This window comes from Ziziphus jujuba, chromosome 10 (genome assembly GCF_031755915.1).
Source record: "Ziziphus jujuba cultivar Dongzao chromosome 10, ASM3175591v1".
Lineage (NCBI taxonomy): Eukaryota > Viridiplantae > Streptophyta > Magnoliopsida > Rosales > Rhamnaceae > Ziziphus > Ziziphus jujuba.
In genome coordinates this window covers 20958038-20982417 of record NC_083388.1, presented here as the reverse complement: position 1 = coordinate 20982417, position 24380 = coordinate 20958038, and the positions used below count along the sequence as shown (strand labels likewise).

The window sequence follows — 24380 nt, the reverse complement described above, 5'->3', positions numbered from 1 at the left end:
GTTAGCATATTTATCATCTTTCTATGACAAAAATAATAACAATAATAATCATCTTTCTTAATAAAAACCAATTCCCATAGAGTGTAGGGGTAGGTCAATCCAATTGCCATATCATAATTTCATGCATAGTGGGTCATAAAGGATTTAACCGAAAAAAAAAAAAAGAAGAAGGTCAACACTATTTTGTATTATATGAATGCATATTAATATAGTTTTTCATAGGTCTACATTTTTTTATCCAAAAAAATAGGAATATATTTATACCTTGAAAAAAAAAAAACAATATATTATGTTAAACAATGATGCTCTAAGCACTAAATTGTTTAGTAGATAACGTGGCAAATAATGTTAAATATTTTGTTGATTCATATTAGATTTAATTTACGATAAATTATACAAAGTCTTATACATTACTTGACATTTACAAATAACCTTCTTATACTGTCAAAACAACAAATAAACTCTTCAACAATGATTATGGATATACAACACATTTCATCCTTAAAGCCAATTAAATGCTAAAAATTATTTTAATTGTCATTTGGGTTAGGGGCGTGAAAAATTATCTCACTTATCCAATAAAATTAACAAATTTAATTCAATTTTTTTGAATTAATATTATTAAACTGGCGATTTTGATATTTTTATTGGTATTTCAAAATAACCAATCCAAATTGAAATAATCCAATAAGTATATAATATGTTAACAATTTATTAGTTGTATGAGTTTGTTATTTATTTATTTATTTTTATTTTGGATATAGTTGTTGATTATTCATTATTTAGCCTATTTGAACCCGTTCATTTCTTTTAGTTTATATTTTTTGGAATAAATTAATTTAGCTTTAATGTTATGAGTATGTGTTCGTTATTGATATATTAATTTTAAAAATTATATAATAATTTTATGTATTTTAAAATCTATGAGCTTGAAAGATGCAAGACAAGAAGTGACAAAATCAGTAAAAAAATACACTAGAATAAATTATGATGATTATGGATAAAATAGTGTGATGTTACCAAGATAAGTGTATACAGTCTATTTTATTAGCAAATATTACTTTATATTCAATCTTACTTAACAACCGATATATTTTTTTAAAATGGTTGCTTTTAAAATTAAAAATAACTTTAAATTAAACGTGTGTGTGTGTTAGTGGGAACAATCATAAAATGAATAATCTCCAAAGGAATTTTTGAACAAAACCTCATACTGTCTTATATGCAAAAGAGCAGCATGCTATGATTGATACTTATTTAATTAGTATAGTTAATAAAGATTTTATATAAATTTATAAATTTAAATATTGAAAATTGATTTGAATTGGGTAAAATTTGATTCAATTCAAACTAATAAAAACAATCAATCCAAATTTATTAAAATTGGATTATTTTTATTTATTTATTTTGTTTTACACTTGATGGATTGGATTGAATAATAAAAAATTCAATATTAGATTGGTTTGAATATTGACTAAATAAAATGCATTGATACGTGTACCGTTGCTTTTTGGTACACCTATTATACAATTTTTACAGTTAGTTTATTTTTTTAATAATTTTTCTTCAAAAAGTATTCAAATAATAGTTTCGTGCAAAAAGTATTAAAAATAATTTTTTCTTTAAACAATATTAATTGTTAAAAAAATAGTTTCTTCAAAAATATTAAAATTAATATTTTTATCAAAACATAAAATATTAAAAATAAATAATAATATTAATTAAATGAATTTATTCATTATTGATATTTAAGTAATTTTAAATTTTAAAATTTTATTTTAGATTTTTTTTAAAAAGATAATTTTGTCTTGATGTATAATTTATCTTTAATTTGTGAGTTTTTAATAGTTTGATGGCGTTTTATATAATATCATAAGGTTACTTGTAAGTGTTAGTGAATTTAAGGAGGTTTTGTATAATTTACCTTCAAATTTATTAAATTTTTTTCCAAACACAATTTATATTATATTGCAATTTTTTCGAGGCTGTTTGAGTGACTTTTACAAGTAAATAAAAAAAAACCTCTTACAAGTAATTAGGATTTTCTGATTTTTTTTTCTTTTCGAATTTCTTTGGCAGAGAATTTTGCAGGCAACATTTGCTTGGGCTATGTTGGTGGAGGAAATGGACATATATAAATTGGACAAAATTGCAAATGCAAAGTGCTCCGGAGGTGGATGTGGAATCAACTTCATGGCAGCACGTGGTTTCCAAAAAAGCCTCGCTGTCCAAACAAAGCCAAAAAGCATCCTCACAATAAATTGCAAGTATCAGCACCGCCCAAACTCCATCACTGCTTTCGTAATCTTCACCTTACACGTGTGTTTTCGAGATAAATCATACATCAACGTCTCTAAAATTCAGCGGTCGTGATCTTTCTTCCAAATATCTTAAATTTGTACGGCCCCGATGGGTTTTTTATCCACATGACAAGGTGAGCATCAGCGTACATTCCAAAACCTCTAAAAAGTCAAAATTACGGTTGAACTGCTCAACCAGTTGCAAGGGCATTTTTGGTATATTCGATTAAAACAATAATTAGCACACAAATACCTTACTTTATTTATTTATTCATTTCCTATTTAACCTTTTTGTTTTGTTTTCTACTAAAACAGTGGGTCCTTCCAAAAAATACAAAAACAGTGGGGTCATATAATATATATATATATAAATTTTTTTTTTCTTTTTTTCTTCTCTTAAAAGAAAGACAGTACTAATTCAAAAAAAATAAAAAATTCAACAGTACTTCATTTTCTTCAGACATGTACTAATTAAAAAAAAAAAAAATCAACAGTACTTCATGGTTAAAATATATATATATATATGTGACTATTTAAATTAATAGATAGTACGGAATATCTGTATATGAATCTGTATTAAAAAAATTATTGTTAATACTGTTTTTATCTGATAATAAAAGTGTGAAGCGATTCGCACCGTATAAATATTCTTCCTGATGTCCGGACATTACATGGCTTTGTGAATTCATCATTTTTTTGTTTGACGAAATCATTATTTTTTTTTATTTAAAAAATTTCATTATTTAAGTGACTTTAAATCAATTTTAGCATGTGATTTTATATGAGGCACAAGATCATAGTCTCATGGGTATATTTTATATTCTTTGAATTTCTCGAGCAGTATTTTGTTAATTAATATTTTTTTCATCTATTTTATAATAAAAGAAATATTAATACCATACTATTTGAAATAATTTTTGTGCTCTCAAAATGAAAATCTTGAAAGTTTATAAAAGGAGATAAATAAATAAAAGACAAATCGTTAAAGTTAGAATATTAACGGCCCGGTAGCTGAAGGGTGATTCGGTAATTTAGGATAAGGAAACATCCAATGAGGACGCGAAGTTGCGTACGCCGTAAGTGTACCGGACGCGTTCTCAATAGAACGCAGTGTGGGACTATAAATATAAAACGAAAACAAAAACCACCCCCCCCAAAAAAAAAAAAAAAAATCGGAAAATATTTTCCATTGTTTCCGTTTACTTTCTTCTTCCTCCTCCTCTCAGGTACCGAAAACCCCTTTTTTTTTTTTTTTTTTTTTCATTTTCGTCCTTTTTCTTCTTTCTATCTCAGCAGTTTCTTGTGGCGTTTATGATGTGAGAGATGTATGTATATGTGTATGTTATGGATACGATAGATTTCTGATCGATTTATGTTTTGCGTTCAGATTTTGTCGCTCATTTTTTTTTTATTTTTTTTTTATAATCTGGATTTCTTTGATCTTTCTGGTGGTAATTTTTTGGTTTGTGGAAGATGATTTTGACTTTCTACGGAATTTTATTGCAATTCTGGATTAATTTAACCTCGAAAAAAGGAGGAACAGAATTGGAAGATGGGAAAGCTGTTTTGTAATGGTTAATTTTGTTGGTGATGCACTGGTTTTTAATTCTTTGTTTTAATTTTGTTGTGATTTGAAGAATTTTCAAAAGATTTATCCGGCTATTTTTTTATTTTATTTTTTTTATAAATAATATTTAAAAATATTTTTGGTTATAAAATAGATCAGCTATCAGCAAATATTGGCCTGGCTACTGTTTCAATTTGCATATTAGATAGAACAAATTTTCTTGCCCCATTTGAATAGAGATGAAGCGAGGACCTTTTTTTTATTTTTATTTTTTATTTTTTATTTTAATTTTTTAAGTTAAGAAGTGTTAAAACTTGTTATGTTCGATTGGATTTCAAAATTTTGGAATTGGTTATGGGTTCTGGACCTCTGGCTGGTGAATTTACCAATATTTTATATTTGTGCTATCCTCTGGCTGGTGAATTTGCAAATATTTTATATTTGTGCTATCTTGTAGTTGATTTTTATTTTTATTTTTCCTGGTGAATATGTTATCTTGTATTTGATGTTTGTTCTTTTTGGCCATTATTTGTATGCAAGGGACAGATGGTAAGGGGAGGGAAGGCTAGCTGCAAGCGTAAATTTAATAAGACAAAGTTCCGGACAAAGGATAGAGGTTCTGACGATTCGGATGAGGATTATGTGGTTTCTGATGAAGAAAATGAAGTTTCTGATGATTGGGATGAGGATTACTGTTCTTCCTTAGATGGATGTGCATCGGAAGAGAGCTTTCATAATGTCGTTGAAGACGATGAGGTAAAGGAAGTGAAAAAGGTGAGAAAGGCTGGAGGATCAAAAGCCAGAAAGTCTTTCGATAGCTTTATTGTGGATGAGGAGGAGGAGGAAGAAGAAGAAATGGAAAGGGTAAAAAAGACAGTTAGATCAAAGGTGTCTAGAGGTTTTTCTGGTCAGCAGAAAAATGGAGTTAAACAGTTGGAAAAGAGGAAAAGGTTAGTGTATAAAGAAGAAGAGGAAGATGACACTGATGATGATGATGATGATGATTATTATTATGATGATGAGGAATTCACACCAGATGAAGAGGATTGGTCTGGGGAAGAAGAAGTAAGGGTGAAAAAGAAGAAAAATAATGTAAAAGTAGGCAAGCGGGGTTACCGGAAAAATGGTCGTGTAAGAGGTCGGAAAAGGAGGAAATCTCTGGTTTCAAAAAAGCCACTAAGAAAGAAAGGAAGAAAAACTAGTGGAACGAGAAGGAGAGTAAGATTTGAAGATGAGTGTAATTTTATTGACAGTAGCCCAGATGTAAGAGAAAATAATGGGAGAAAAAGAGGTCGGAAAAAGAGGAGATATGTGGCACCATCAGATTCAGATTTGGTGTCTTCTGGATCATCTGATTTTGAGTACACCATCTCTGAGGAAGAAAGAGAACAGGTAAGAGAAGCCAAGGAATTGTGTGGAAATTCTAGAACTAGTATGAGAAATTCATCAGTTTCCAATGATAAATTTCTGGAGGTGGAGGATGGAGTTTTGCAACAGCAAAAGAAACCCCCTGCAAGGAAGGGTAAGGAGAAGATAGTAGAGGAAGTAAAGACTGAGGTTGGAAAGCAGGTCTGTGGAATTTGTCTATCTGAAGAAGATAAAAGAAGAGTTAAGGGAACACTGAATTGTTGCACTCATTATTTCTGTTTTACATGCATTATGGAATGGGCAAAAGTCGAATCCCGTTGTCCTTTGTGCAAGCAGAGGTTTAAGACAATTAGCAAGCCTGCAAGATGTGCAATGGGAATAGATTTGAGAGAAGTGGTGATACCAGTCCCTGAACGTGATCAGGTGTGCTGTCATTTTCCTTTTTCTGTCGCATTATTGGTTTATAAAGTTATCTTTCCTTGAATAGGTTTCTAAATAGCATCATTTTCTATACACAGGTCTATCAACCATCTGAGGAAGAACTAAGGAGTTATCTCGATCCTTATGAGAATGTAATTTGCACTGAATGCCATGAAGGTGGGGATGACGGCCTCATGTTGCTATGTGACCTATGTGATTCACCTGCACACACATATTGCGTTGGTCTTGGGCGGGAAGTACCAGTCGATAATTGGTACTGTGAAGTTTGTAGACCGGTTGCTCTGGGATCCTCAAGTTCTTTTGCTCAGGCTCGTTTATCTGATCAGAGGACAGCAGACAGCAACTTGTCCAGAGCATCACCTGTCACAAACTATATGGTTGAAGGTTTAGACCTTAATTCGGTGTCTTCACCTCGTACATCATTTACTCAAGGATTTGCCGATCTTCCATCTCCTAGATTTCCTGCTGGTGATTTTCAAGCATCTTATCCAGTAGCTGGACCTGGAGCACCAACCCTGTCAGGGAGACGAATGATACACCGTCATATACAACAACTCCTTTCTGTTAATAGAATGCATCATATGGCTGGTAGAACTGAGGGGAATTCAGCTGTTAACTTGAGTAGTGAGCTCTTAAATTCTCAAATTGATCAAGTGAGAGAAACAATTGTACAATGCACAAGCACACTAGAAAGGGAAGCATCATATCACACATTCTTCGAGGAGAGATTACAGGACAATCCTTCACCACAAGTGCAAGATAACAATTTCTTTTCTCCAAGATTAAACCAGTTGAGAGGGCAAGCAGTTCAAGATTCAACTCCTGCATCTGCTAATAGACCTTTAAATGGAACATTATGGCCTGGACTTGCAGGAATGAGTTCGCTATCAGGTCATGAGCAACTCCATCAGTGGAGCAATAGACCTAATGCTAATAGACAAGATAGTGATTTTCAAATTGCAAAAGAACAATTACAGTCTGTGGTCAAAAGCCATTTGAAGAACTTGTCCCGAGATAATCAGTTAGGTATGTGAAGTTGAACCGCCTTTATAGCATCGTTTAGTTCATTTTCTTTCTCATTTTGATTTTACCACAGTAGAGTCTAAAATTAAAATGGGTTTCATTATTCTATGCGTTGTAGATATGTTTTAAGCAGAATTTCTATCTAGTGTGCCTATAGAAATTCTCAGAACTGTGTTTTTTGTTCTTTCATTCAGGCCAAAGTACATTCAAAGACATTGCTAGGAGTTCTTCACACACCATTTTAGCTGCATGTGGGCTGGAGCACAAGAGTAGCGAGGTTGTTCCTGTGCCCCAGCCATCCATCTGTTCCCACATTGAGTTATCGACCGGTGGTATGACAAGTCTGATGAGAGGCTGCTGCTCATCTTGTTTTGATTCTTTTATAGGGGATGTGGTGAAGAGGATCCTGGATGCAAAACTGTCGCAGCAATGGCTGAGTTTAGGACTCTAAAAAATGTCTTTCCTGAGCACCCTTTTTTTGCTAGGAGTTTAGGCAAAATTAAAAATTGTTTTAACTTGTTTATAGAAGTAATTCACTGACATTGAACAGAAAAAAAAAAAAAAAAAAAAAACAAAAAAAAGGGTTCCATTCTTATATGATCTCATTTAATAATTATTTAGGTAGGAAGAAGATTCATGTATTTTTCTCTCTTAATTTTAAGTCCTTGCATTTAATAAGCCCCCTTGACCCAACAATTTTTCTTTCTAGGAAAAGGGAGTGGAATGCCTCAATAGCACAGAAACATATAGTAGTCCGGCGTCAAATTGTTAAGGGCACGCCGTTTTTTATATTTTTAATTTATTTTTTAAAATTTTTTCTACGTTTATTCTAGATTCTTACGTTGAATTTTTATGCATTCACGTTGGATTTTTGTTCATTCTTTATATCTCTTTCAACGAAACTCCTTTTTAGGTATGGAGAGATTAGGGGAGGTCAATGATGGTAATGATTATGTCTCGTTGCTAATTTTCTATTAGTAGCATGATTCTATTGGTCAATCGGAGACAAAATGATTATGAGATGCTTTTCCAAGATCAGAAAATCTGGGAAACGATTTGTTAAACCCTGCCATGTTCAAAAAGTTGAGAGACAGATTAGTTAAATACAACGCAACGGTATATACGCTGTTTTGTTTTTTTAAGTTGAGGAGTGTACGCGGTTATAACTTATAACCATTGTAGTCCAGAATTTCTCTAAGAGGACCACATAAAGTCCAAGTCCAAAACTTCATAAAGCTAGCAATCAAACAAATTCTAAGCGACCAACTCCAATTGACAATAAACACAACAAATGTATGGCTTCTTTTTGTTTTTATAGCCTTTGGTGGCTTCTTTTCGTTTTTATTGCCTTCGATAATTGAATGCATAAATGGCAAGAGAATTGGAGGCTACGAACGTAAAGAAATTTTTTTTATTTTTTTCCCTCATTTTACTAATTTCATGATGATGTGAAAATAACACATGAGACGGAGGTTTGTTCACTGCTAGAAACTAAAGTTCACATGCGACATAAATTACACTCAATCCTACAACTTATTCACCACACTTGTGTTTAATACATTGGCATATTCGCTACAACTAAACCATTGATGGTAGGTCACTTCGTTGCGAAGTCTCAGTCCACCGCAGCATCCATTATGTACTTCATAAACCATCATCAAGAATGGTAGACAATAACAGCCCCTGAACAAACTGACACCTTTTTGCCTTCTCTTCCTTATCCTTGACTGATAGCGGAGGTGACTGCCGATTTCTGAACCCGAAGAGAACCAGTTAGCCACAGAAAATTTGAATTACTATAAAATAATATATGAATTAGAATATATCAAACGATGGACGGGTCATAGTGTGACATAATAAAAGTAGGAAATAAACTGGAAGTTGAATTGCAAAAGCAAGGAAGAGCCAGAAGTGCTTATTTGCTACTTGCTAATGATGTTCTCTTTAATGAAAGTGCTATTGTATGAGGCTCTTTTAATAATCAGCAGAACTTTTACTTTTGCCTAGTATAATCAGCAGAAATTAAAGGGACATCCCTTAAAAGTATCTTAAATGACCAACCACAGCGTCCTGCTTTTGGCCTCTGTTTCAAATGCATACCACATCCTTTCATCAAAAGCACTCGTATAGTAAATGGGCATAAATTTCTAAAACACAATGAGTTTGTGCAGAGAGGTGGTCGTCAGTCTTACATATGGTTTCACAATTTACACACAAAAAAAAAAAAAAAAAAGGAATTTAATAGATGGTCAATCTGTCACATCACATCATGATGCATGTATATCCGTGTCTGCTTAGTATGCTTTCTGTCTACTGTAACTTAACAATCCCATCAAATGCAACCTCCCCGCCCGCCCTCCTCCCCCCCCCCCGCCCCCCCGGGGGGCGGTCCCCAACAAGACTCCCTTTCCTAAACTTCCACATGGTAAGAAGACAGAATAAGAATTCCTACGATGGCAAGGCATTCAGCTAAACCTCGGATTAGATTAACCCAGATACACTAATTCGATTTAATTTCTGTAGTGATCTGGGCATCAATGCAGGAAGTAAATGAATGGGCAGGGGAGTTATTATGCATGTAAAAGGATGCCACTTAAGGATTTTTTTTGCCCTATACGGGAGTATATTGGAGCACAATCTTTCCTGTCTCCACACACAGGTTATTCAATGCTCTACTATTGAAACTATTGATAATCATATCCAAATGAGAGACACAATTGATAAGGCCACCTTGCCTGGCTAGCACCATGCCAAGCGTCTAATCCAACTAAATGGCTACCAAAAAAAGATCATAAAATGAAGACACCTGGAAAAGTATTCAAGCCACAAACACACCACATAAAGCATTTAATACAAGAATAATTCCTTAATAGATCAATTTTTTATAGTACAAAATTAACTCCATTCAGCTTCATCTTGCCTAACATGGAGACCATGCCTGAACTATTACAATAAAATTGCATAATATGTACTTAATTTTGCAAATTGGAGGTGGACAATGGTAACGCCACGATTCCCACCCTAATTCCAACTTTGGAAACCACCAAATTTCAGAACCCCTATTTAAATCTTTTGAATGTATCTTTTGTAGTGAAGTCAATGCTTCCTCGCACTACAAAAAGAAGGAAAAGACCATACCTTAACTATTACAATAAAATTGCATAATGTGTTCTAAAATTTGCAAATTTGCAAATTAGAGGTTGATAATGGTAATCCTAAGATTACCACCCTAATTCCAACATCAGAAATCTCCAAATTTCAGTACCCCTCTTGGATCCTTGCATTACAGAAAGGAGGAAAACTATTTAAGATCACTTCAATGTATCTTTTGTAGTGGAGCCAATGCTTCCCTGAATTACAGAAAGGATGAGGGTAATACCATCTTATTATCTAGTTGAATTGCAAAACAGTTTATTCTAGGTCTAGCATTTAACTTATTCTTGAGGCAAGAAGGGTATGTTGGTAAATGGTAGCCCGAAAACCAACATACTAAAAAACTTATCTTTCTAACCAGACTAAAAGAGCCAATCAAATAAATAGCAGACAACAATTACTACCATAAACAAACAAGAAACGCACGAAAGGAAGGAGACCAAATTTTCCAGGAACCAAATTTCTTAGGTGGGAAAAACCAACAAAATTTGAATTTTGAAGGGTTTTACGTAAAACTTGAATCCAATCCAGTAAAAAATCTGCATGACAGGTAGTCAATCAATTAAGAGTTATTTTCTTTTCTCATTAACTTAATGCAATGAGAGCTTTTAACCTATGCCAGTGGCTAGAATTGGTATTTTCGCCACATACAAAACACCAATCACAAAAGGTTTTTGAATTTCTCATGTCAGTTATAAGAAAGGAAATATTATTATCATGCTGTTAGCTATTTCTACAATCATTAGACAGAGTGAGTGCAATCATTATCTAATAAGGACAGCATTTGCACAAGCTTCAACTGTGTAATGCTATACAACAAAACTGCTACAGCAAGGTGCATCATCATTTAGTGGATTTTAGTGAAATTATTTTAAACACTACAAGAAAAAACATATAAAAGAACAGTTGAACATTCAATAACCTACCTTTGTGATACATTCTCATCTGTGCTTTTCTTGACTGAGCTTGTTTCAGTTGAAAAAGGAGGTTGAACACTAACATAATCATCAGACATAGGCAAAATGAAAGATGACAACAATGGATCGGGTGCAACATTGGATGAGGAAACTATACAAGAAGAGCCCCCAAAAAGAGACTGTAAATTCCCTTCCCGCAGTTCTTTCCTCAATAAAGATAGTGTTGAATGAGATCCACCTTTCCGTGATTTTCTTTTGCGCTGCATGTAAGTATTGGTCAAGGAATACAAGCACTAGGCCATTTTATCTGATTATCCACTGATGCAAAACATAAGACCAAAGTAATAAGCATATGAAAATTGAAAATTTATGTGCATTAATATGAAGGAATTTGAAAATAGTTCATAAAAGGTTAGGAGAATGGTTATTAAATTTTGTTTAGAAAAGTTAAACTCATTTTACAAAAATAGCATATTTGCCTTCACCAATAACTGATATATTTTACGGTCTCCTGGTTGTTCGGATGACAAAGATAAAGCAACAAAAAGAGAGAGTTCAGTTAGACAAACTGAAGAAAGGCAAGGTGAAAACCAACTTCCTTGCTAGGCAAAGAAGATATTCTTGAGCATGATCAATAAATTAATAATACGGTTCTTTAAGGATTTGTATAGCATAGTTTTGCATATTTGTCAGCCTCTATGCAAAAAAAAAATTATTATCAAGCAAATGAAATGTGGATTACTCAAGAAATTAACATGGAATGAATCAAAAAGTTGATTAGGCAACAAAATATAACAACATTCATCAGTAGCACATAACAACTCAAACAAAAGGATATCTTGAAAATGTTCCCATGTTGTAGGGTTATATGTGCAACCATATCAACCCCCACCCTCATTGTACAAACTGGACACACCTGCAAATGGGAGATTCAATAAGCGATCACTTTTAATTGGAATAAAAAAGAAAATAAATATAAAATATGTGGCAAGAAAGTAGTCATTAGACTCTCATATGAGCACACCAATATAACAAAATATCCCATGAAATCCCATCAGTGATATTCAACCGACCAAATTCACTCCATTTATGAGCTCAAGACACTGTATCACATGAAGGTACATAGCTCTATAAGGCATCAAACCCCCAATAGCTGATTAGCAGCACTGTCCATCTTATCAGCACAATTAATACTCATTCAAGGTGCCACTCACCCAAACACTGAATGAACTAATGGTTTCTGTCTCCATGTTTTACACAGAAATATAAAGATATTAGTTAATAAATAGATCATATTACTGAATACAAGACCAAAAGTACACATGATTTAGAACACTTGGAAAAGTAAAAAATTGAACCCTAGAAAAAGATCTTTAAACTATCTTCCCCCAACTATTTGGAGCGGAAGGCACTGAGACCACGATTGCTCCCTTACATGATGAAAATTTTAACTAATTGAGGTTTCAGAAAAAATCCCCCTGTTAGATTTCTAGGCTATGTTGACGTGAGTAAGCAAAACCTGTATCAGCACCTTTTTTAATATCTTAAATTTATTAGTACTTCTCTCATAAGAAAAAGGATTTAGTAGTTGATGATAAACATACTTCTCTGGAAAACTACGTCCATTATACACCTTGTACTCATGCAAGCAACAAAGAGAAAGATATGCTCACTCATTTATCGTAAACATAAGGAAATTATGAGTCTTGGTGGAACAATAAAAAAAGAACTATACCCCGTTCTTTGCCTCCACTGGATGCTCTTCATCAATGTGGCAGCACAATCCAACAATATCAAAATACTCAGAGCAGAATGGGCACGGAAACTCCTCCCTTATATCATCATCCCCGTCAATTTCTTCAAAACCCATGAACATATCTGCACACACAGAATTTTTCTGAATTATTTGCAAAATTCATAAAACATACAGAAGAACATAAAACTAACCCCAAAAACCCAGACTTGCTTTTAGAAATTATAAATTTCGAAAATTACCAATATTGAACACTGAAAAGAAACGAATTTAGCCGTGCGCAAGGCCATAATTTTCATATACACAAAGACTTGCACATATCAAAACCCCCCAAAACCACAACCCAAAAAACCAAAAAAAAAAAAAAAAAAAAATTTTAACCCAAAAATTTGCATTAACCTCAGTGAACGCCATTAAATCGTATGGTGTTAAGCAAACCGAGATATCACAAAAAAGACCAACCTTCTTGCTCAGCTAAGAAACCAAACAATGGATCATTGGATAAGAAAATAAAAAGGGGAAAGTTGCTTAATTGAGCTTTACCAGATCGCGATTGAAGAGCAGACTGATAACGCCTAGAGGCAGAGGAAAGACGAGCGCTCCACGAATCACCATCCATGACTCTTTATTTGTTAGAAAATGCGAATATCGGATGGCGGCTTACTCAAAAAAAAAAAACCGAATCCCTTGCCTCTGATCTCAAATTTGAGAATCAACCCCCTCAACAAATATAATTTGGGGATGCGATATGGAAGCCGTGGAAAAGGAAAAAGGAAGAAGGGTGTGCGTAAGTATTGGCTAGGGTTTGGAGCTGGTAGGACTGAGAATAGACGAAGACGACGAACGACGATGGTGATGACGAATTACACCGATAATAGGCTGAGAAATTATATAATCTCTTTTTCTTTTCTTTTTTTTTCATAAAATATTTTTATATTTTATTAAATTACTAAATATATATATATATATATATATATAAAACAAATTGAGGAATTTAATGGGACCCCGGGGAATGTGCGGTGAATAGAGAAACGTCCAAAAGTAAAAACAGTGAAGACACGCACCGTTTTTATAACATGTTTTTGTTTCGGACCTCGAGCTCTCTCCCTCTCTCTTACCTCATCTTCTCCAATTCGCTACGTCGTTCCGACAGTTTTTCTCTTACTGTTCTGCACGTGCATTTTTTTTCTTTTTAACTTTTTTTTTATCATTTTATTTATCTACAAACATTTTTAATGTTTGAAAAATTAATTATGTACCACCTTTTATTAATCAAAAATTATAAAAACTAACCGAAATTTTTTTAACTTAAATTATAAGAGGATTTAAAACGTGGATCCACAATAAATATTTTGCTTCAGAAAAACAAGAGAAAGTGAAAAAAGTTAACAAATATAAATAATAAATAAAAATAAAAGTTGCACCCTGACCCCAAAAAAAGAAAAAAAGAAATTTGTAAAGAGGATCACCCAGTTTTACCTTTTTAACTTTTAAACCACTATTGAGTATTGACCATATACTATTACTGACCACCAGGACAAGTCATTACTAGTATTGTCTCCTTGGCCCACATAAAAATAAGAAATTTCAAAATTGACCCCAAAATACCTTCCCTTTGTAAAGTTTTTAATATCCCACATTAACGCCACTACCTGTCCGATCACCCAGAAGTTATCCCAACTTTGCCGGGGCACGTGACTGGTCGTCCGAACAGTACAATATATCTGATCTCCGATCACGTGACCTTCTTCCTCCGACTCGACCAAAACCAAAACCCTCGCTCAGTTTCTCCAAACGTTCTCTCATTTCCTTTGCTTTCCTGCCCGATCATGGCGAAACCTGAGCCGAATTTGGCTTCTTCGTCCTCGGATCCGTAGCTTTTTTTTTTTTTTATTTTTTTTTTTTTGTGTGTCTGAATCTGAATCTAATGGCGACTAGAAACCGGACCTTGATATACAAGAAGTACAGGGACGCCTTGAAGAGCGTCCGCGTTCCTTCGAGCTCTTCACCTTCGTCGTCGTCGCCGTCGACAAGCTCAGGCGCCAGCGGCCCTGTGATCGAATTGGTGAGCACTTCGCTTCTGAATCCTAATCGGTCTTATGCTCCGCTTAGTACTGAGGATCCGGGTAATTCAAGGTACCTCTTTCTAGATTTGATTTTTTATTTATTTATTTTTCTTTTATTGTTTTTCATATTGAATTATTTTTCCGAAATATAAATTTAGGAAAATAAAAGAAATGAAACATCCAAATTGCATAATTAACAAAAGCAATAGCTTTCAAATTCAAATTCAAAAAAAAAAAAAAAAATCTGCTAAATGCAAGTATTTATCTTGGTTTCGGTTTGTATAACATATATATTTGCGATTGGGTAGGGATAAAATTTAATTAATTTGTAATAGTGATCAGTAAAGTGGCATTTTTATCAAAATATTGAATATTAGATTATCAGATTATATGGAGTTGAAGATGTTAAAATTTCATTAATTTGTAATAGTAATATGTGAAGTGGCATTTTTATCAAAATATTGAAGATTTGGTTATCAGATTATATGGAGTTGAAGACATCAGATTGCCTTCTTCCACTTCCTGTGGTGCTGTGCTGTTATAGGAATTTGTTTGGTTACTTTACTTAATGGCTTAATTAATTGTGCTTGCTTGAGGTGTAGGACGTAGGATTTGTGGAAATCTGTTTTGACTTTGCATACTGGTGAATGAAAAAGTCCCAATGACAAAAGTTTTGAAACTGACTTGGAATAGATTCTTAAGTTTATAAGAGTTGGCGTCCAGAGATATAGTTCATTGGTAACTAGTGAGCATTGCTGCACCATGATATGGAGTTTTCTTGTTTGGTTTGAATCCAACATGTTTCTTATGCTTGCCTTCCAAGATTATGAATATGTGATATTGGAGATTGGCATCAGTAAATGAAATTTAGGCCCCAAAGTTGCCTGAAGTATCCCAAACCATAAAACGTGGAGTCCATAGGTTCTATGATAGCCCTTTAAATTTTATTTCAGAACTTTCCACTGATTGTTCATCGTCCTTGTAACTCCACCTATTCCAAAAGTTATTTTCATTTTTGTGCAACTGTGGAAATCGGCCTTAGGCCGGTTTTACAATTTATGTAGATCAACTTCTCAAGAAGCCTTAGTTATGTGTTTCAGTAAGGAGCAAATGCTTCATCAGAGGATGGTGCATGGTTATGGGTGATAATTTCACTTAAGTGGGGTCAATAACAACCTCTGCATGAGTATGACTGGAATTATCATTAGATAAAAAGAGCAAGTGTAGACTGGGGATTGTTGTTTCTTAGTTTATATAATTTGAAGTGCATCTTCTTTTGGTGAATACGTCATATATTATTATTATTATTATTATTATTATTTATTTTATTTTTTTACCGACAGTAAGGGTGCACTTACTGTGGGTCTTCCTCCGGCTTGGGTGGATGTATCTGAAGAGATAGCAGCAAATGTGCAGCGTGCACGGACAAAGATGGCTGAGCTAACCAAGGCTCATGCAAAGGCTTTAATGCCTTCTTTTGGAGATGGTAAAGAAGATCAACGCTTGATAGAGGGTCTTACACTAGAGATAACAAATTTGATAAGGAAATCGGAGAAGCAACTACAAAAACTTTCTGCAGGTGGGCCTTCTGAAGATTCAAATATCAGAAAAAATGTGCAGGTATGACTTCAAAAGCGATGCATCAGTTTTGCATAACTATGTTGAGTAATCTTAGATTCTTAGTGAGAGTTATTGATTTTTATGTTTTAGGAAGCCAAGAATAATAATACCATCACATGTATCAGTTGTTACTTTCTTTGACTTGCCATAAATGCTAATATGGCTGATAACAAAAATGCTATCCAGGCCTTAATCTGATGCAGTAGCACTTGGTTGGTTGGGAATTAATTATTAATGTTGGAAACCTAAAGCTAACTACAAGCCTACAACTTACAAGTGTTTCTAGGAAGACTTTTGGGTCCAAAAATAAATGTCATTGGTTGTTTGATAGAATACTAGATTTTACCCTATGTCTGGCTTTTTGTTAGAGCAGTTTGAATTTGTGAAGTCTTTTTTTCCCTACATCAACATGATGGCAATATATGTCTCTCTCTCTCTCTCTCTCTCTCTCTCTCTCTCTCTCTCTCTTTCTCATACACACACACACACGCGCGCGCGCGCGCGCATGTACCCAAACTTCAGGTTGGTTTATTTAACTCATTTTTTATTACCATGTTGGTTATTGTATACTAAATTCTTTATGGTAACCCTGAACTTCTGCACCCACGCAAATTAAGTGTATGAATTAATTATATTATCTTAAATGATGGTAGACAAGTGAAATTTTGCTTATGTCTGCCTGCATGTGTTGCAGCGTTCTCTTGCTACTGACCTTCAGAACCTCTCTATGGAGCTTCGCAAGAAACAGTCAACTTATTTGAAGCGTCTCAGGCAGCAAAAAGACGTCTGTAAAATTTTTTCTAATTTTATCCATTCAATGGATAATATTATATTTTTGATGGTTCTAAACTTGCAATGAGCATTTCTATTTCATTTTTTGTTTGTATAAGTATTGCCTTATTTACTCAGCAGTCTGCTCATGGAGAAGCATTTATAAAGAGAAAAACCACATTGCTTACGCCTTCTATATTCCTTATATTTTGTTGTGAAGTGTTCTCTTCTTTTTAATAGGCAATAAGTTACGAAGTTATGTTCTAAAGATCCTGGTGTTTGCATTATAGGGTCAAGATGGGGTTGATCTAGAGATGAATGGAAGTAGATCGAGAATGGAAGATGACGATTTGGACAACATGGTATGCTGGTTTTCGTTTTTTGCCTTTTCTTTTCTCTCCATCTGTCTAGATTCTTCTATATCTGTTAATCATGTCAAGTTTTAGGAAGCCAAACTCTTTGTACATGTACTTTATTTAGTTACTCATTACCGACAGTATTGTCTAGAATGGTTGAAGATTGTATGGTGTGCTGGTGTTTTTTTTTTTTTTTTTCCATCTCTCTAGATTCTTCTAGATCTATTTATCATGTCAAGTTTAAGGAAGCCAAACTCCCTGTACATGTGCTTTATTTTGTTGCTTATTACTAACTGTGTTGTCTAGAATGGTTGAGGATTGTATGGTTTTCATTTTCATTGTGTTGAAGGTTAGGATTGATGACTCAAATATTTTATAGGTGTTTAACGAGCATCAGATGGCTAAGCTTAAAAAAAGTGAGGCATTCACAGTAGAAAGGGAGAGAGAGATCCAACAGGCAAGTGAAGATCTTTCTACAACATCTTTTTATTCACACTTATCATTAATTTTTTTTTTCTGAAAGAATCTGTTTCCATTTCAAAAGGTTGTAGAATCTGTAAATGAGCTTGCTCAGATTATGAAGGATCTGTCGGTACTTGTTATAGACCAGGTTCGAAAATGTCATTCCTGTATCAACTCTTATACAGTCTCTGAAACTCGTTGTCATTAGACTCAGTAATTGAATTGATTTCCCCGTACAGGGTACCATTGTTGATAGGATAGATTACAATATTCAGAATGTTGCATCTACAGTCGAGGAGGGCCTCAAGCAGCTGCAGAAGGTCCATTTTCCATCCATCAATATGACTTTAACCATGCTAAAATTTTTTTATGGTCTCTTTCTCTATAAACATAATATACCTATCTGTTTATGGATTTGGCTTACAGGCTGAGAGAACACAGAAGAAAGGAGGGATGGTGAAGTGTGCTACAGTGCTCATTATCATGTGCTTTATCATGTTGGTCCTCCTAATCCTCAAAGAGATATTCTTGTGATCTGCATCAACAGTTTTTTACACCATTTCGCATACATTCTAATTGTTGAAACCTTCCCCTGATGCTTCCACACACGCAAAGATAGATGATTTTGTTAAATCCTTAATAGAGGCTTACGGAATTTTGAAGTGCCACAGCTACGTATACTACATAAGAATGACGACTATTTCTTTGTTCATTTTGATTTTTCGGGTATTTGGGGGAAAAGATAAAATGCTAAATGACGGTGGGACATCGATGATGAACGTAGAATGAATGTCCCAGTAAGTTGTATAGGATTTTTACCAAGGAACATTGATAATGTTGATGATTCTTTTGATTTTTCTTTCATGCGGGATTTTGGTGCTTTCTGTATCTTTAGCACTCTGATACATCTGAGATTAAATTTTTATTCTTTTTCATTGTTTGTATCGATTTTATCCTGCAATAAAGTGAAATACATCAATTATGCAGTGGAACACTTTTGTATAGCCTGCATCTATGGCAATTATTTTCCCATTATCTGAGAATATGAGCTTCTAATTTGCAATCTGCAAATTCTACCTGGTTTCAAATGTATGTTTCAGGATCACGTCACATCTAGTTAGGCTGACATAAAAATAAATGAAAATTTTTCCGCATTTTTGTAAATTGCTTTTATTTAAATATTTTTTTAAAAAAAGTGAAGTTTACTTGGAGGAATCTACGACATAAATCTGTATTTACGACTCTCTCGGTGACCCTGTAAAGAAAACGTTGGCCGGTATTATAGAAATTGATTAAACTTAGAAATGCAAAAGATTTCTCAGACTTACATTGGAAGATATTGGAATGCTGGATTCTTTTGGTCGATTCTATAGGTTAATATAACCATCTCCTTCAAACTGCTTTCGTAGCTCAGTTGGTTAGAGCACCCGTTTAGTAAGCGGGAGGTCTTGAGTTCGACTCTCAACGAAAGCAAATCACTTTAAAATTTTCATGCTCAAGGAAAGATTAACTCCCCACTCTACTTTTTGATTTTGGACATGCACATCAGACAACCGTTGTCACTGATTAAATAGGGAAGACATTTTTATTGAATAACAACATTCTAACAAATACAATGAATGGCTTTTCTTTCCAAACCCAAACCCACAGTGGCAGAAATCACCACCCCAACCAAGTTTCTTTTGCGCCATAAATTATATATTCTGACCTCTTTTAATTAGAGGCTCCTCCGCAGGACTTAACTAATGCCATTGGGATCAATACATTGTTGATTATAGTAAAAACAGTTAGTACAAGAGCAAAAGCTGTGGGGACTATCCTCAACTCTTCTTCTTTTTTATGTCTGAGCCCAAGAAAGACCTTTCAACAAGGCCAGGCATCGTCAACTTGAGGTCATAGGTCAACCTTTGAAAAATCAATGACAAAGATCTCACATCAGACATGGCTCTGTGAGCTGAACCAATCAATGGAATCCCATAGTACTCACGAAGGGCTTGCAGTGATATTTTTGAAAGTTTTGATCCTGTTAACAAAATTATCATAAAGCCGTTAGTATCAACCCAACCATTCATTGCATGGACACGAAAATCATGAAGTGAGATTGAGAAAGACCTTCGGACTTCATCAATTCACGGGCCAAAGGAATGGTGTCCAGAAACAACCAATTTGGAGGAAGCTCTATTGAGCAACGACTAAACTCACTGAGCAAAAATGGGACATCAAAAGAACGACTATTGTGAGCAACCCACATGATGAAACCGCCAGGTTTCTGATGGCTTTTGACATACTGCAGCAAGATTGGTATCAGCTCTCTCATCCTCCATGTAATTCACAAAAGAGCATCTATTAGCAAACTGTTGCCAGTCCAAAAAAGTTAACACATATAGGTAGAGCTGACAAGTAGGTTAAACTCTCATGACATTTAGAATTAACTATCTAGATATATTGCCACTAAGTTATATAGAATCAGAGATTAAGCCAAAAGCTGAAAAGGATCTTGTACCACAGTAGCAAATAATACTTTAACACGTCACAGGATCAAGAGACACATCTTAAGAAGGGCCAAATGCTCCCAGTCTCTTGCTCACAAGATGTGTTAACTATATTTCAACCTTCAGCAATAATTATTTTAGGTGCTGTGAAAACTTGGAACATACTGAATTTAGGTATTATCATATTCCCAAACTCATTTGGAGCTATATAAATTTCGTGCTTATGAAGACTCCACCAGCACATACATATTTTTTCCGTTTACTTGCACTCAGACATCATCAGCCAGAATTCTGAAAATTCATTTGTCTGCTCATGTCCCGGTTATACTATCTGAAGCAGTGTCCTTAAACCTTCTTTTATTGATGGGAAACTCAAAAGTTATGAAAATTGTAGATAAAAAATTATGCCTTTCCACCGGGCACAAGAGAAGCTATCATGATAGTTAACTCAAGCAGTGTCTTATCCAGTACTTAATCTAATCATAGAATAAAAAGGTGGACTACCATTGAAATTGAAACTGAAAGATATTTTAAACTTATGAAAAAAATTTTAAAAAATTAGGCAGCATGAAAGAATTAAAGGATGAGTACCTTGGAACACCAGGTCTGTCGACCATATTTTTCGTAATGCCATGAACATGTGAATTTGTAATATTCCGTTCTGGATTTACAAGTGTCTGAAAAGTGCTGTTTTCACCACCCTGAAGAACTTGAAGTGCAAATTCAATTATCCCATCATTTTCTCTGCTAAACCCAGTAGTCTCAATATCAAAAGCAACAACTGTCACAAGATTGGCCAAATCTTTATTCTCAGCAATAATTTTTTGAATGTCATAATATTGAATCTTTTGGAATTGATTTATTTCTGTTTTATTTATGTTTAAGGTAGCATTTGTTGAAACCGCTCCATCAAACACTTCATGCCTGATACTGCTTGTCTTACTGCTATGGATTCTTTTGGCTCTTTCTTCTGCTTTTGTGGTTACTGGTCTTCTAGTCCATTTCTTGCTCTTTCCTCCCTCAAGCCCGTTGACTATAGAACCATGCAGCTTTGAGCTATTACTATATGTCCTAGTCCAACTGTGGAAGTTTCCACTCCAAAAATTTACTAATGTATGAATTTTAAATCTAGGGCCTTGTAAAATAGAAAAACACATGGTAGCTGTTCTCATCTGGCCTCAAGAACAAGTGAAAATTTCAGCATCACAAAAAAATTGGCTTTTGACCTGAAAGTGAATATAAAAATGATATATTTAGAAGAAAATAACCTCTAACATGAATCAAAAAAAGAATTAGCCTAGAGTGCCAGGGTCAATCAAGGATGAGAAAGAAATAATCAACAGCCGTAGCATAAAAATAAAAATTTAACAGGTTTAATTAAGAAATAGAAATAAACAAGTAATTTACACAAAAAAGATGGATCTCAAATCAGGCATTCAAGGAATTTGGTCCACAGAAAATATAATATACCCTCCCCTTTTGGAATGAAAATGCTAAAGTTCCACTTTGAGGGAGGAGGAAGTCAAAATTGCAAAACCTGCCGCCCAAAATACTTGTGGCTCCTTAAAACCTTACCACCACATAAACGCCAGAAAAAGGTAATGTTCAAAGAAACCTCATGGAGTTACAAATTTCACTAATTAATTGTTTCCAAATAATTGGCAGCAAATAAATTGCACATAAAGGAATGTTCTAAAGTTTACTAATCTTAAATGAAAGTGAGTAGATAAATTGTCATTGACTGTTTTTGCTGACAATAAATTTTCAAAATTACAGATACAAAAGTACAAATTAAGGTAAGAGAATTGTGATCTCAACTCTAGATCGACCCAATGCAACAAAACAAGCAGGAGATATTACACGGGAAAAATGTGCTTAAATATAATGAAAACCATAACCAAGATCTTCCCAGAGAGGCATTACAAACTTAAAATTCACAGCTTGACATAAGTAACTTTTTTCTAATGGAAAAAAAGAAAAGGGGGAAAAATGAAGCTCATCGATCCCCGTCTAGTGATAAAAACAAGAAAAGAAATGAAAACCCAGGTAGCACAGAATTCTTTCACATTACAAAATGCATCACAAGCACACAAATAACAATCATTTAGATTCTTAATAAACAAATAAGAACACGAAAGGAATATACAGCAAGACCAAAATCTCAACTTAAAAAGAGGGCGTAAACACCAGGGAAAACATACTCACATACCAAAAAGAAAAAAAACAAGAGGTTGAGTTTTCTCACAGTTTTCTATTAGTTTTCTAAGTAACCAAACAGGAAGATGAACTAAAAGAAGACACGAAAAGAATATAAGAGCGCGAGAGAGAGAGAGAGAGAGAGAGAAAGAGAGGTAGTTACCAGATAACGGTTTGAATTAGGAGAAAAACAGCAAGCTGAAATGTGGAGGTTAATAATATAAAGTAGACATTTTTATAGGAAAAGAGAGTTTTTAGAGAACAAGCAAGCAAGCAAAGCAAAGCGAGCGAAGACTGAGCTCTGAGCTTTCCAAGTCCCCACAAGTTGCGCCTCTCCCTCTCGATCCGCCTTACCCTCCTCACCTCTTGCCCCTTTTTTCCCCCACTTTTTTATTTTTTTCTAATTAAGAATTAATTTCTGAAATTTTGTTATAACTAATTCCAAATTGGGAGCGTTCCCAAAACCTAAAACAACGAGCTTTGAGTTTGATAAGATATTAAATCCTCTTTGAATTATTTTATATTATGGTACATAAATGTTTTTTTATTACTATTATTATTACGATGGGAGTGAATATTAGAATTCAAAATTATTGTTCAGACAAACCAACTACTTTACCCACACAGGCATATTTTTATTGCTTCTATATTGACCTATTAATATTAGATAGCAGTAAACTAAATCCATAATGATTTGTCAATTTTCTTTTTAATCCCAATTAGACTTTGTATTTTTTTTTTTTTTCTCACTGTCACTTTTTGCCAAAGAGTTAAAAACCCAACAGATATTATGCCGAAAGAGTGGAAAAATAGGATTTTTAGTCTCAATCTTAAAAGAGAAAACAATATTTTTGTCCAATTGGAATATAGTGTAATATTCCAACAAAATCCATGTGAAAGATGATCAACGCCGTTGGTTGCTCCCAAAGGAGGTCAAAGTCAGCGATCCCCGGAGGAGTATAACGTGGGGTTATTGATTATCCATTGCTTGAGAGAGCAGCCTACGTAACATAGACCTTACTTACAATTCAAGTTACCACTTTATTTACCGGACTAACTAAATTATGTATCACATTCTTTTAAGGTGTTTCTATGTGATCCTTTTTCTTTTTCTTTTTTGTGGTAAAATAAAATTTAATATACTGTATAATTTTTGTTATTTGAATAAGCGTCAAAATATACAAAAAAAAAAAAGGAAAAGAAAAGAATTCTCGGCTACAAGCTTTTCTTCTTTTGCTTTGTTTTTGTTTTTTTTTTTTAATTTTTTTCTGCCTCAAAATTATATTTGGTGTTTAATATAATATTTTAAAGGGATATTAATGCAAAACGGTTAAGCACGATTGTTCATCAAAAAAACAAATAAGAAATAAAAACGCACCATTTCAAATTGGGCTGCCAAATTTGGGCCATATAACCCTGGGCTAGTTAATTTGAAGACGGACATGCAAGTACTTGGGCTGGGCTGATCAATTGCTATATAACTGCCTCGCTCAAGCTAAAGAACTGAGATTTAGGTCGGTCCACGGCTGCTCTTGTACAATTTTATCCCTTTACAATAATAAATATTATTGTAATTTAAAAATAATAAATATTATTTTTCTTCATTTTATTTATTTTTTTTTTTTTTTTGAAAGGGAATATAAAGTTGGGGGGGACTTGGGAATATTCACAACGCAACTATTTTACACGGACGACGAGAACAAGTTGTGGTAGCAGACAATATATCATCCACTACATTTTGGATACATAACAGAGCGAGCAGTACAAAAGTTAGTTGGAAATAGAACCCATTTTTCAGTGCTTAAAAATTTTCAATCATTTTTCACAATCGGAACACAAATTGTAATACATTTTCACTCATAGACACCAATTCTACTAAAAAACTCATCTCTTTC

General features: G+C 33.9%; 4 protein-coding genes and 1 non-coding gene across 8 annotated transcripts; 3 read left to right on the top strand and 2 right to left on the bottom strand.

The window, feature by feature from the left end:
• The first annotated feature begins 3373 nt into the window (after positions 1-3373).
• On the top strand, positions 3374-7584 carry LOC107411804 (uncharacterized). Of its 2 annotated transcripts, none has more exons than XM_016019463.4 (4): positions 3374-3526; positions 4414-5658; positions 5754-6702; positions 6894-7584. In XM_016019463.4, the coding sequence occupies exons 2-4, from the start codon at positions 4414-4416 to the stop codon at positions 7148-7150; spliced, it is 2451 nt and encodes an 816-aa protein (XP_015874949.2). In that variant the 5' UTR covers positions 3374-3526; the 3' UTR covers positions 7151-7584. The 2 variants fall into 2 exon arrangements, with proteins under 2 accessions (XP_015874949.2, XP_015874950.2); XM_016019464.4 differs by having other exon boundaries at positions 3426-3526; positions 4408-5658.
• Positions 7585-8096: 512 nt separating this feature from the next.
• On the bottom strand, positions 8097-13446 carry LOC107411805 (protein DEHYDRATION-INDUCED 19 homolog 3). Of its 2 annotated transcripts, none has more exons than XM_048468442.2 (5): positions 13066-13442; positions 12505-12647; positions 11608-11685; positions 10779-11035; positions 8097-8452 (listed from the first exon to the last, which is right to left on the bottom strand). In XM_048468442.2, exons 1-5 carry the CDS (start codon positions 13139-13141, stop codon positions 8344-8346), a joined length of 663 nt encoding a protein of 220 aa, XP_048324399.1. In that variant the 5' UTR covers positions 13142-13442; the 3' UTR covers positions 8097-8343. The 2 variants fall into 2 exon arrangements, with proteins under 2 accessions (XP_048324399.1, XP_060667986.1); XM_060812003.1 differs by lacking the exon at positions 8097-8452 and adding an exon at positions 8871-10049 and having other exon boundaries at positions 13066-13446.
• Positions 13447-14140: 694 nt separating this feature from the next.
• On the top strand, positions 14141-18789 carry LOC107411783 (tlg2p-like protein a). 2 transcript variants are annotated; one of them, XM_016019439.4, is made up of 8 exons: positions 14147-14658; positions 15932-16208; positions 16903-16992; positions 17270-17341; positions 17715-17792; positions 17880-17945; positions 18037-18117; positions 18224-18789. In XM_016019439.4, the coding sequence occupies exons 1-8, from the start codon at positions 14450-14452 to the stop codon at positions 18329-18331; spliced, it is 981 nt and encodes a 326-aa protein (XP_015874925.2). In that variant the 5' UTR covers positions 14147-14449; the 3' UTR covers positions 18332-18789. The 2 variants fall into 2 exon arrangements, with proteins under 2 accessions (XP_048324398.2, XP_015874925.2); XM_048468441.2 differs by lacking the exon at positions 16903-16992 and having other exon boundaries at positions 14141-14658.
• Positions 18790-19196: 407 nt separating this feature from the next.
• Positions 19197-19270, top strand: TRNAT-AGU (transfer RNA threonine (anticodon AGU)). Its single transcript has one exon. It is a non-coding gene; the product is annotated as a tRNA-Thr (tRNA).
• A 90-nt stretch (positions 19271-19360) lies between these two features.
• On the bottom strand, positions 19361-22887 carry LOC107411798 (exonuclease DPD1, chloroplastic/mitochondrial). Its single transcript, XM_016019455.4, has 4 exons — positions 22649-22887; positions 20881-21515; positions 19910-20115; positions 19361-19820 (listed from the first exon to the last, which is right to left on the bottom strand). The coding sequence occupies exons 2-4, from the start codon at positions 21459-21461 to the stop codon at positions 19618-19620; spliced, it is 990 nt and encodes a 329-aa protein (XP_015874941.1). The 5' UTR covers positions 21462-21515; positions 22649-22887; the 3' UTR covers positions 19361-19617.
• Between the last annotated feature and the right edge of the window lie 1493 nt (positions 22888-24380).

Bases quoted from the DNA above. Each gene is read 5' to 3' on its own strand.
- LOC107411804 (XM_016019463.4), top strand. From the start codon at position 4,414: ATGGTAAGGGGAGGGAAGGCTAGCTGCAAGCGTAAATTTAATAAGACA. The intron at 5,659-5,753 runs GTGTGCTGTCAT...TTCTATACACAG, and splicing joins CAGTCCCTGAACGTGATCAG to GTCTATCAACCATCTGAGGA. The intron at 6,703-6,893 runs GTATGTGAAGTT...TCTTTCATTCAG, and splicing joins GTCCCGAGATAATCAGTTAG to GCCAAAGTACATTCAAAGAC.
- LOC107411805 (XM_048468442.2), bottom strand. From the start codon at position 13,141: ATGGATGGTGATTCGTGGAGCGCTCGTCTTTCCTCTGCCTCTAGGCGT. The intron at 12,648-13,065 runs GTAAAGCTCAAT...CTGTGTGTGCAG, and splicing joins TGCTCTTCAATCGCGATCTG to ATATGTTCATGGGTTTTGAA. The intron at 11,036-11,607 runs ATATCCTTTTGT...ACCAATACTTAC, and splicing joins AACATGGGAACATTTTCAAG to ATGCAGCGCAAAAGAAAATC.
- LOC107411783 (XM_016019439.4), top strand. From the start codon at position 14,450: ATGGCGACTAGAAACCGGACCTTGATATACAAGAAGTACAGGGACGCC. The intron at 14,659-15,931 runs GTACCTCTTTCT...TTTTACCGACAG, and splicing joins GAGGATCCGGGTAATTCAAG to TAAGGGTGCACTTACTGTGG. The intron at 16,209-16,902 runs GTATGACTTCAA...CATGTGTTGCAG, and splicing joins ATATCAGAAAAAATGTGCAG to CGTTCTCTTGCTACTGACCT.
- LOC107411798 (XM_016019455.4), bottom strand. From the start codon at position 21,461: ATGAGAACAGCTACCATGTGTTTTTCTATTTTACAAGGCCCTAGATTT. The intron at 20,116-20,880 runs GTACTCATCCTT...AATTACATGGAG, and splicing joins GACAGACCTGGTGTTCCAAG to GATGAGAGAGCTGATACCAA. The intron at 19,821-19,909 runs GTCTTTCTCAAT...TTTTGTTAACAG, and splicing joins TGAATTGATGAAGTCCGAAG to GATCAAAACTTTCAAAAATA.